General features: G+C 45.5%; 1 protein-coding gene and 1 long non-coding RNA gene across 4 annotated transcripts; one reads left to right on the plus strand and one right to left on the minus strand.

Moving 5' to 3' along the window:
- Positions 1 to 6,827: 6,827 nt before the first annotated feature.
- Positions 6,828 to 8,355, minus strand: LOC113611876 (uncharacterized). The gene is made up of 2 exons (XR_003429641.1): positions 8,191 to 8,355; positions 6,828 to 7,610 (listed from the first exon to the last, which is right to left on the minus strand). It is a non-coding gene; the product is annotated as an uncharacterized LOC113611876 (long non-coding RNA).
- RBM3 (RNA binding motif protein 3) lies at positions 8,181 to 11,806 on the plus strand. Of its 3 annotated transcripts, none has more exons than XM_027091295.1 (7): positions 8,181 to 8,291; positions 8,899 to 9,018; positions 9,255 to 9,361; positions 10,009 to 10,114; positions 10,214 to 10,307; positions 10,793 to 10,878; positions 11,218 to 11,806. In XM_027091295.1, the coding sequence occupies exons 2-6, from the start codon at positions 8,916 to 8,918 to the stop codon at positions 10,851 to 10,853; spliced, it is 471 nt and encodes a 156-aa protein (XP_026947096.1). In that variant the 5' UTR covers positions 8,181 to 8,291; positions 8,899 to 8,915; the 3' UTR covers positions 10,854 to 10,878; positions 11,218 to 11,806. The 3 variants fall into 3 exon arrangements, with proteins under 3 accessions (XP_026947096.1, XP_026947094.1, XP_026947095.1); XM_027091293.1 differs by having other exon boundaries at positions 8,286 to 8,361; XM_027091294.1 differs by having other exon boundaries at positions 8,286 to 8,361; positions 10,796 to 10,878.
- The last annotated feature ends 60 nt before the right edge of the window (positions 11,807 to 11,866 follow it).

Genomic DNA, 11,866 nt, shown 5'->3' on the forward strand with positions numbered 1-11,866 from the left:
GGTCACTGTGGTCTGTGTATTTCTCTGCCTTCTCCCTGGTTTTTGTTGTAGATGGAGTCCCCAGGGCCTCTTTACCTGCTGGAGCTGAAATACTTCCCATTTCAGGTGAAGGGCGGCTCCTGCTTCCCCAGTGGCAGGAGAATGGATGCTGAGAAATCAGTTCTAGAAGGTGAGCCCAGGTCGAGGACTGCTTGAGGAGGCCTGAGGCTGTTTTGTCGTACATCTGTCTGCCTGTAAGGGTCTGCATGATGTCTGTGAATGTATGTTTTTAGGACAGGCCCTTTGAATGAGGGATGGGAGAGAGAGATCCTGATTCAGAAAGGGTAAGATTCATTACAAAGACTGGGAAGTATGGGCTACTTAGAAACATTTTGCCAGCTACCTCTAGCATTCCACACGTCACCATTTCTAGGATCCAGCCCCTTCTCTGTGAGTCTTATGCACTAATGCTAGTGGTCCGGGACAGGGGTCTAAGGTTCCTATTCTCGTCACTTGCTCTGGGGACAGCTTAAGGGACTGTGGCCTTGCCATGCCTCAGGCTGTCAGCACTAAACTGGGTTTCCAGCTCATGGATACCTGTCTTAACCATTTCAACAATAGAAACCATGTATTTGCCTTCTCCGTCCCACTACTGTGGACAAACAAATCAAGCACTGATAAAGCTCAGGCCCTAAAAGGAGTCACCTACCTGTGTGGAGGATAATGATCCAAAAGAAGTTCATTTTTCCCACTTACCTTCTCAGAAGGCAGATTCTCTTACAGGCCGAGTTGTCCCTCCACAGAAGACATGGCAGATGATGGATGAAGTAACTTGGGGTCCTTCGGGTCGTGGCCTCACTGTGCCAGGTTCTGGCCAGAAGTTGCTGCTCTAGGCAATACTGACAGGTGAGGGGCACGAGGGCAGCTATCCTCTCATCTGTCTCTCCCAAAACAATGTCATATAAAGCTGGAGTTAACTCTTAAAAGGCTCCCATCACCCCCCATTATTGGACAGGAGGCTGACCACTCCTCAGATGAGGGCTCAGTCACCGGAGGCAGGACAAGACCATTCTGTGCCTAGGGTCTCCAAGACTGTGGGTCTAACAAGTGCGGATAAGGGGCTCAGGCACCCTGGCCCCAGGGGCCATCCAAGATATGGGAGAATCTGGCCCTCTGAGGACCTGAAATGTCCCATTTGTCAGTAACCAGCTGACACCCTCTGGGTGTATTCTGTGATTTATGAGCTTAGATATTTGAGAAGTCAGACAAGTCAATTCTGTGTATGGCAGCTTGGGACCTCTGAAGGCCAGAGGAGTCCTTTCTGTGAACAGGAGGCTCAGATAACCTGAAGGACAGAAATCTCTATTAGTTTCCGAAGTTACTTGGGACTTCTGGTTCCCGCTAAGATGGCAGACAGCACAAGCCACTGATTCCCTTGCCCAAAAACTACTCTGGAGAAACTACAGAGGGAAACATGAGTTCCAGAAACTAGCACAGCTATGAAGACCTATGAGGAGATGGAAGGTTATCTTTAACTGACCTGTGTTTTGAGTGGTAGATGGCTGGAGGCAACAAATACAGGACAGGTTAGAGATTTAAGTTCTGGCTGGTGCCTCTCCCCCATGTTGCCTTGCCTGCCCCCTCATTGCAGAAATCATCCAAACCACTGGTACAGGTGTCTGGTTGCGGGGGCTAGTATCAGGGTAACAAGAACCCTGCTGAGGGGAGGAAATGAGCAGCCAGAGGAGTGATTACTCCCCCACTGTCCCCCTCCAGACACCAGGGCTAGTGGTAACACCTGGGAGATGACCCCCCCTCTTAGGGTTTAAGGATGAAACCTACCAGCAGAATTGTTGGGTGGTGTGATCGTAGATGGGAGTGAGAGCTCTACTTGTGTGGTGCCTGGGACTCTCCACCCTTTGGCTCATCTCCCCTCACACCCCTTTACCCCTTGGACTCCAGGTGATTAACCAGAGTCAAGTCTGGCCTTCAGCCTTCCCTCAGTACAGTTACCAGCCAGAACAGCTGCTCACATCAGGGGAATATGAGCTCACTGCCAAAAGAACAAGACACCCGGGCAGTATAATGACCTCCAGTGAAAAATAAACTGGATGTATTAGTTATCTATTGCTGTATAACAAATCACCCCCAAACTTAGCTTAAAACAACAAATATTTATTTTCTCAGTTTCTGAGGGTCAGGAGTCTGGGAGCAGCTTAGCCATGAGGTTTTGGCTCAGGGTCTCTTCTGAGGTTTCAGTCAAGTTGTCAGCCAGGACTGCAGTCAGCTGAAGGCATGACTTGGCTGAACGACCCAACACTAACGTGGCCCACTCACAGAGCTGTTGGTAGGAGGCTTCAGTTTTTCACCACGTGAGCCTCTCCATGGGGGTCCAAACAACACGTGGTCCCAGCAGGCAGGCAAGAGACCATAACCAAGACAGAACTGCAATGTCTATTATAACTTAACCTCAGAAATGGCATACCATCACTTCTGTTGTATTTTCTTGGTCACATAGGCCTATGTGTTTTACTAGGCCCTAGTAAAACATGGAGGGGAACCATGCAGGATGTGAACATCAGGAGGCAGGGATCATTGGGGGCTATATCAGACTGGCTACCACACTGGGTGACATACAGTATCTGAAGCAGAAATACTGGGACATACAGATGAAGACTTTTAAATAAGTACAATAAGAGAGAAAATATAAAACAGGAACAAGAAATAGAAAAAGGACTCAAAACAAAATAAGGTATGAGTATGATGGTAGAAAAAAAAGAAACAAAAATACTGTAAATGGAGAAGATGAAATGAGATGTCAAGTTTTAATATAATAGTAAGTACAAAAAACATTTAGAACACCACCCTCAATGGATTTTGTTTTTTTAAAAAAAGGTCCAACTGTACACACACACACACACACACACGGATGTTGAAAATGAAAGGATGAAGAAAATATATAGCAGACTAATAAAAGCCCAAAGAAAGCTGGGAGAGACATCCTAATAGCTAACAAAATGAAATTTCAGATCGCGAAAAACAAAGAAGGACATATACTCATTAACAAAGAATATATGTCTACCATAAACACATATACTCCTAAGGAGAGCTGAACAATACATTTTTAAGCTTGATATATAATTTCATATATATGACACACGTTCCTATATAACCCTCCACTTAACAAATGGAGAAGACTCCTTTTATGCTTACACTTAATTACAAAAAACAGACCCTGTTAGGGCACAAAGAAAGCCTCAATGAATTCAAAAGTATCAATATCAACCATGTTCTCTGGCCACAATGCAATAAAATTAGCAATAATGAAAAGCAATGAAAAAAAAGGCCCCAGGAGTTCCCTGGTGGCCTACTAGTTAGGATTCTGGGCTTTCACTACCATGGTCTGGGATCAATCCTTGGTTGGGGAACTGATATCCCACACAGCACGGCCAAAAAAAAAAAAAAAAAGGTCCCCATTTTTGGAAACTAGCATTACTAAATAACCCCTGGGTAAAGGAAGAAATAAAGGAACTTTAGAAATACGTAGAACTAAACAGTAAAAACACTACATGCAAAATTTCTGGGACACAGAAAAATCAGTTATTAAAAGAAAATGCATAGCTTTAAGTACATTTATCAGGAGAGAAGAAAGGTTGAAATATAAATGACCTAAGCATTCAAATCAAGAAGTTGGGAAAACAGCAGAGGAACAAACCCATGACTCCATGAGTCATGAAGGAAATATCGTTAAGGAAGGAAATAAGTGCCAAAGAGAATTTTTAAAGTAATGATAAAGAATAGCAAAATGAAAAGCTGGTTCTTTTAAAATATTAATGATAGGCCTCTGCCAAGACTGCTTTAAAAGAATGCAAAATACAACACAGAAAAAGGGAAATTATAGACACAAAAAGGCTCAATATTGGAAGCTAATACATTCGAAAACCTTGATGAAAGGCTTAAGTTTCTGGAAAAATTAAAATGTGCTCAGACTGATGCAAAAAGAAATTGAGAAATATAACAAGTTTTAAGAAAATTTGAAATGATAGTTAAAGACACTCCATCTCGGGCTTCCCTGGTGGCGCAGTGGTTGAGAGTCCGCCTGCCGATGCAGGGGACACGGGTTCGTGCCCCAGTCCGGGAACATCCCACATGCCGCGAAGCGGCTGGGCCCGTGAGCCATGGCCGCTGGGCCTGCGCATCCGGAGCCTGTGCTCCGCAACGGGAGAGGCCACAACAGTGAGAGGCCCGCGTACCGCTAAAAAAAAAAAAAAGACACTCCATCTCATTGTAACAAAAAGCTCAGGCCCAGACCCAGATGGTTTTGCAGATGTAGTTCATCAAACTTCCAAGGAACTGTTAATTCCCAAATATACAAATCGTTCCAGAAACTAGGAAAAAAGCAAAAGCTGCCCAACTCATTTTTTGAGGCTAGTATAGTCTTGATTCTAAAACCAGATAAGGAACATACAAGACAATAAAGTTATAGACCCATTTCACTTATGAATATAGATGCAAAAATTCTAATAAAATATTAGCTACCCGAGTTCAACAGTGTTAGTTTAAAAAAAATCATAAGTAGGGCTTATCCCAGGAATTCAAACATAATCCAAATTAGAAAATTAATGAGTGAACTACCACATTAATAAGGAGGAGAAATCATATGATAGTCACAAAGCAGAAAAAAAATTTGATAAAATTCAGCACTTGTTTATGATATTAAAAAAATAACTGAGCAAACAAAATAAGAGTAGAAGAGAACATCTTTGACTTGATAAAGGTTACGTGGCAAAAAGAGCAAAAATGCCCAATAGTAAAAAACAAAAACAAATTTTTTTAAAAGAAAGAAAACAACAAACAAAATGCCTAACAGAGAAAATTTAAACACATTTTCCCTCTAAGATCAGGAATAAGGCAAGGATGTTCCCTCTCAATATTGCTACTTAACATACAGCTGGCCAGTGCTGTAAGGAAAGAAAAAGAAATGAGATGTAAGTTTTGGAAGGAATTGATAAAAACCCATTTGTAAATGATATGACTGACTACCTTAAGGAACTAACAATGACCAGAAAAACTGTTAGGACCAATAAGACAGTTCGGCAAGGTTTCCAGATTAACCTATAAAAACCATTTCTCTACAATAAGAAAATAAAGTATCTAGGAAAGAATTTAACCAATACAAAAGACTTCTATAAGAAAAAAATTGGGGGCTTCCCTGGTGGCGCAGTGGTTAAGAATCCGCCTGCCAACACGGGACACAGGTTCGAGCCCTGCTCCGGGAAGATCCCACAGGCCGCGAAGCAACTAAGCCCGTGCACCACAACTACTGAGCCTGCGCTCTAGAACCCGTGAGCCACAACTACTGAAGCCCGCGTGCCACAACTACGGAAGCCTGCGCGCCTAGGGCCTGTGCTCCGCAACAAGAGAAGCCACCGCTGTGAGAAGCCCTCGCACCGCAACGAAGAGTAGCCCCCACTCGCCGCAACTAGAGAAAGCCCGCGTGCAGCAACGAAGACCCAACGCAGCCAAAAAATAAATCAATAAATCAATAAAATCTATTAAAAAAATTTTTTAACTCTAATAACAAATACTGTAGGTGATCTGAATAAAAGGAGGGACATCTCATGCTCTTTGCTGGGAAGATTTCGTGATGTATTAGCTATGTATTGGCAACAAATTACTCCCAGACTTAAAATAATAATCATTATCTCAGTTTCAGAGGGTCAGAATTCTGGGAGTGGCTTAGCTGGGTGGTTCTGAACCTGAGTCTCTCATGAGGTTGCAGTCAGGATGCAGAAGGGGGCTGCAGTCATCTGAAGGCTTGATTCCACTTCCAAGAATGTCCACTCACATAGCTGTTAGCAGGAGGCTTCAGTTCCACCATAGGGCTGCTGCATGAAGTACCAGGTACCGTCCCACAGAGAAAGCAGTCTGTGTGAAAGCAGGAAACTGAAGTGCCTTCTCTTTTTTTTTTTTATGGTACGCAGGCCTCTCACTATTGCGGCCTCTCCTGTTGCGGGGCACAGGCTCCGGACGCACAGGCTCAGCGGCCATGGCTCACAGGCCCAGCCACTCCGGGCATGTGGGATCCTCCTGGACTGGGGCATGAACCTGTGTCCCCTGCATTGACAGGCGGACTCTCAACCACTGCGCCACCAGGGAAGCCCCGAAGTGCCTTTTATGACCTAGTTTTGGAAGTGATGTGCTCATTCTGTGCATTACAAGTGAGTCAAAAGTCCAGCCTACCCTCAAGGGAAAGGGAACTAGGCTCCAACTCTTGAAGGGGGCATTATCAAAGAGTTTGTGAACATATTTTAAAACCTCCACAGGTAATATTATTAAGATATTATTTTGCCCCAAATCTATTAATTCAATGCAATCCCAACAAAACTCCCATTAATGTTTTTTTTGTTTGTTCTTTTGTTTGTTTTTTGTTTTGGCCACACTGCACAGCTTGTGGGATCTTAGTTCCCCGACCAGGGATCGAACCTGGGTCCCAGGAATGAAAGCACAGAGTATTAACCACTGGACCACCAGGGAATTTCCACAGATGGAATAAAAATATAATGCTGGTTGAAAAAAAGAGTAAAAAAAACCAAAAACAAACGACACTACCATTTAAATTAAAAGCATACCAAGGGACTTCCGTGGTGGTCCAATGGGTAGGACTCTGTGCTCCCAATGCAGGGGGCCTGGGTTCGATCCCTGGTCAGGGAACTAGATCCTGCATGCATGCTGCAACTAAAGAGTTTGCATGCCCCAACCAAGAAGTCTGCATGCTGCAACTAAGATCCTGTATGCCACAACTAAGACCCAGTGCAGCCTAAATAAATACATTTTTAAAAAAACATACACAAAAATGCACATTTTATATGAAATCACACCAAGAGATAACATTAAACCCAATAAAAGAGTTAACGGTGGGAGGAAGAGAATGATAGTTGGGTGCAGGAATAAAAGAATAAATAAAATGAGAGGCTTCGCATAGAACAACCATGACGATGTGTCACGAACTGTGAAATATGATCAGAGCTCAGACACTTTGAGAGGTAAATAAGTACCTCTAATTTTTGCATGGGGGCTCAGATTATCAGAGGGCTAAGACTAGCACATGTGTGGACAATGTGAAATCTCTTCACGTCCATCCTGGGCATAGAAGTCTGGATATGGCAAAAGCCAGACAAGTCCATTTTGTGGATGCATACCATACCGTACTCCAAAAGTTAAATCTAGTCTGTGTTTGGGGTGCTCACCCTTAGCAGGCTGGACAAGTCCATTCTATGGATGACATATTTAGAGTCTCTGAGGGAAAACTAACCCATTCTTCCTTGATGGGGAGTTCAGAAACGAAAAGTCTGTCAAATCCATTCATTGTAAAAGTAGCTCAGACACTCAGAAGACTGAACAAGAACAAACTGTGGGGAGTGGGCTCAGACACTCTTTGCTTTGGATAAGTCCATTATGTTTTGTGAAAGTCCTTTCTGTGGATCAAGGGTTCAGCAACTCTGAGTGACAGCAAATAATCGTTCTGTTGGATTGGGATTTACTCCTTCTGAAGATTGAAGCATCCTCTTCTGTAGAAGGCACCTCAAGTGGTCCAATGGTAGGGAATTCGAGAAACTGGCTTCAGGAGGCTGTCAGATAAGGATGAGGGCTGAAGTTATAAATGAGAAGGAACGATGCCAGGGAAAAGGGTCCCATAACAAGTGGCTAGATGTTGGGCACAGAGAAGGAAACGTAGGGGTCAGGGTCAGGGACTAAGAAACAAAGGGTCTGATGTTAAGGACTGTGAAGGGCGATGACGTCAGGGACAGTGGGGAGATAAAACATCGAGGCCTCGAGAGGTATGAGGTTAGAGGACTAGAAGGTGAAAGAAGTTATCAGAGGACGGTAATTATGTCCTCAGGGACCTAGAGGAAGACGTCAAAACCAATGGGGGAGACGACGTCAAGGATGGTGAGGGTGATGTCCGGGACGGAAATGGGTGTGACAGGAAAAAGGCTCGTGCGTGTAAGGGATGAAGACGGCTGGGGCCAGTGGAGCGATGCTGATGCCAAGCGGAACCAACTACACAAGCCTCGCCTCCATTCCCGGAAGCGTACTGAGCGCATCGATCCCTTTGCATCTCCGCCCCTTCCTCCCACCCCGCCCCCTCACTGGCGTCAGCCAATGAGCGCGCACGCCGGCACGCGTGACGGACGACCCGTGACGTACCGCTACGTACGCTTTATCAGGAGTCTTCCCGCGCGGCGCCCTTCCCAGTCTCTCGGCTTCTTGGCGGTAGCTGTCTCGTCGGCCTTTTACTTAATTTCCAGGTAAGCAGCATGTTTTGCGGAGCGACCGCTTCTCGCCCCACTGACGTGTGCCACGCCGGGCAAGAGCGAGGTGCGCGAGTGGGGAGAGTACTGGCTTTTGACACGTAGGCCTGGGCTTCTCCGGGGCGAGTGGGTCCCGTACTCGGAGGTGACACTTTGTTTGGTGCGAGGTTGGCGCGCTATATCCAATTGCGAGGAATGCCGGGAGGGCTGGCGGCGTGGCTGGTGGCAGTGACCGCGCGACAGCGGAGGCCTGGGTGGGGGTGGGGGGGTTTTCTTACGTTACCGCCGCCATCTTGTTTTGCGGGTGCGGAGGGAGCGCAAGGGTGTTCTGGGCATGCGCGGCCGCACAAAATGACGGGCGCGGTGGCGGGGGATGTTGTGGGCATGCGCGAAGGCGGCCCCCAAATGGCTACCTCGCTGAGTTCGCCCCGTAGATTCCCGCCGCTTTGGCCTTTCTGTGTTTCAACATAGTTACCCCTTATTTTGTTCCTTTTGTCTCTTCTGTGTTCTCTCCTCTCTTCTCTTTATCTTTTCTCATTTCTCCAATCTCTTCTTTCTCCCAACTACACTGCTTCTTCTACTCTTCTCCATATTTTTTCCACAGGACTTGAATTTACCGCCATGTCCTCTGAAGAAGGGAAGCTCTTCGTGGGAGGGCTCAACTTCAACACTGATGAGCAGGCTCTGGAAGACCACTTCAGCAGCTTCGGACCTATTTCTGAGGGTGAGACATGGGCCAGACACGTGATGGGGGGGTGTGGAAGGAAGTCTGGGGCCCATGCATTTCAGGAAACAGGAGAAAAGGGTCAGAATCCCAGGCCTTTACATTACTCCTCTCCTGCTTTTGTTCCTAGGTCTAAGACTGAGAACTCGATAACTTTCCATTGAGGATTGGTGGGAGGAGGGTCCAACACCCTTTGCCACTTGTCCTCTTATCTCTCTCCCCTCTCCCTTTTCCAGTGGTTGTTGTCAAGGACCGGGACACTCAGCGATCCCGGGGTTTTGGCTTCATCACCTTCACCAATCCAGAGCATGCCTCAGATGCCATGAGAGCCATGAATGGAGAGGTGAGGCCGCCTACCTGCATAGGGGCCCTGCTCCTATCTGTCACTTCGACCATTCTTTCTGTTTTTCCCTCTGTGTCTGCTAGGGGCAGCGCGGCCACCAAGCTCCGCAGTGCCCACTCACAGGAGCGTGACTGCCTTCTGTTCTAGGGGGTGGAGGGCAGCGGCAGACAGAGCCGGGCTGCCTGGGAGGCGACGACTGGTCCTGCATGAGGCCGAGAAGCCACCTGTGGATGGTTGACCTGCTCTGGGCTTAGGTAGTAGAGTCTGCAGACCTGCGGGCCTGGCCCGGAGAGGACCTCGTGAGTCTTCTGGGATGGACTCTGAAGCCTCAAACCAAGAGAGGTGTCTATCTAGCCCTAATAGTCGGGCAGCTTAGAGGAGTGGGGAGGAGAACTCAACCTGAGTTCAGTCAAGATGTAAGTAGTAGCAGGGGGAACACGGTGGATTCAGGTCATTTTGTGGGATTCTGTAGCTCCTGATAAAGCCATTCTGGTCAAAGGAGCTTGTTCTGGAATGTGGTACCCAGAACCTGGTGCCCAGCAGGAATTTCTGGGCTCTTTTGCCCACCTGCCCAGCCCGCTCTTACCTCATCCCTGCTCTGTTTGACCACCAACCCATCCATCCTCCTTGTGTCTCCCCACACCTAGTCTCTGGACGGTCGTCAGATCCGTGTAGACCACGCGGGCAAGTCGGCCCGGGGAACAAGAGGGGGTGCCTTTGGGGCCTATGGGCGTGGTCGCAGCTACTCTAGAGGTAAGTGCAGTGGTAAGTTTGATAATGGGATATGGAGGAGAGTTGTCTGTTAGCCTATGTCTGGACAATTGCCATTTGAATATTTTTTATCTGCTGTAGGTGGTGGGGACCAGGGCTATGGAAGTGGCAGGTATGATAGCCGACCTGGAGGATATGGATATGGATATGGAAGGTCCAGAGACTATGGCGGCAGGTGGGTAGCCAAGGGGTTGGGGTACTCTGGTGGTGCTCTTCCCTCTCCCCAAGATCTCAGCTCGGCTGCCTGAGTATTCATACATTTCTTACTGTGGTGCTACTAGTGTTTGTTTTTACAAATTACAACGAAACTACAAAATAAGTGTGCAACAATAATTTGGGTTAAATACAACAGTAAGATATTAGGTCATATAATTGCAGTGTGCAGTCGACAGTGACACATACACGTTTATCGTACTGTCTTGATTAATTGTGTGTATTCTATTAATGTTTAATATGGTTTAAAATGCTATACGTAAGTTATACATAATGTGATTATTTGATGTTTACTTGGTGTTCATGTTTAACATCTCATTTTACACGTTAAAGTTTATATTATAGTACATAAAAATGTGACAGGATTTGTAAGTATACATGGTTTTTAGTATTATTAGAAGGTGTATATAAGATATTCCTGTGATACTTATGTATGTTTTTTCCCAGAAGCCAGGGTGGTTATGACCGCTACTCAGGAGGAAATTACAGGGATAATTATGACAACTGAGATGAGGCATGCACACCTAATGTAGGTGAGGCTTCTGTGTTGCCACCGAGCAGACTTCTATGTACCAGTCCTGCCCCTCTCACTTTTCTCCTGCCTATGCATACCTCAACAAGCCCACCTGACAGCATTCCTAGGCCTTCCTTGCTCTCAGGTGCCTGTTAAAGGCTAGTCTGCTTTGGCGGGGGGTTGGGGGGGGTGGGGGTGTCAAACCTATCTCGTCTATAATCATCTATTCCTATTGAGCATGGAAGAGGTGGAGGGGTGTCCCTGCTGTCTAGCCTTTCAGCATCCTCATCAGCCCTGGGAAGTGAGCATGTTGGCCTATTCCCAACATCACAATTCTCCCCCTTCTTACTGTTCTCAGATACACAAGGAATAAAACTTCTTCTGATCCAGGACCATCCCTCCAAATGGCTGTATTTATAAAGATTTTTGGAGCTGCACTGAAACATCTGTTTTAGTTACGTCAACTTCTTTTTTTGAGTAGAGCTCCCAAGGTAGCTTGTTAAAGACCTTTCAGAAAGTTCCGTGTGTTTTTTTGTTAAATTTTTCTCCCATTTAAAGACAAATTCTGAGACATTTGTGGAGTCTGGATATTGTTTCCTTTTTTTTTTTTTTTTTTACCAGTTTTTTAGTTCCGGCTCAGGAATGTTGGTTCTGGCAAAAAATGTTTGGCCAGACTGATTTTTTTTTTAAATAATGTGCATCTAGGAACATTTTGAACACAATGTTTAATTATGATTAGGAAGCAATCTCTGACTGTAACTATAAGAAATGGAGAACATGATTACTTAGAGGTGTTTTTTACTCCAGATCTCTGCCTTGATTATATAGAAGTTTCTTAAAAATATTTGTGTCATTTTTTTTAATACTGGAAGAAAAAAATATTCTGTTGTGTTTCATGTAGTGTTTAGGATGTCTTTCAACGAGTTGATTAAAAAGATGAAAACAAATCGATATTGATAGTGCTTTTTCCTTACTCAAATTAAGGTATAGAGGCTTATTACGAATTA

The sequence above is a fragment of the Aethalodelphis obliquidens genome, unplaced genomic scaffold (genome assembly GCF_003676395.1).
Source record: "Aethalodelphis obliquidens isolate GAN/ISIS:26980383/991018 unplaced genomic scaffold, ASM367639v1 scaffold71, whole genome shotgun sequence".
In the NCBI taxonomy this organism is placed as follows: Eukaryota; Metazoa; Chordata; class Mammalia; order Artiodactyla; family Delphinidae; genus Aethalodelphis; species Aethalodelphis obliquidens.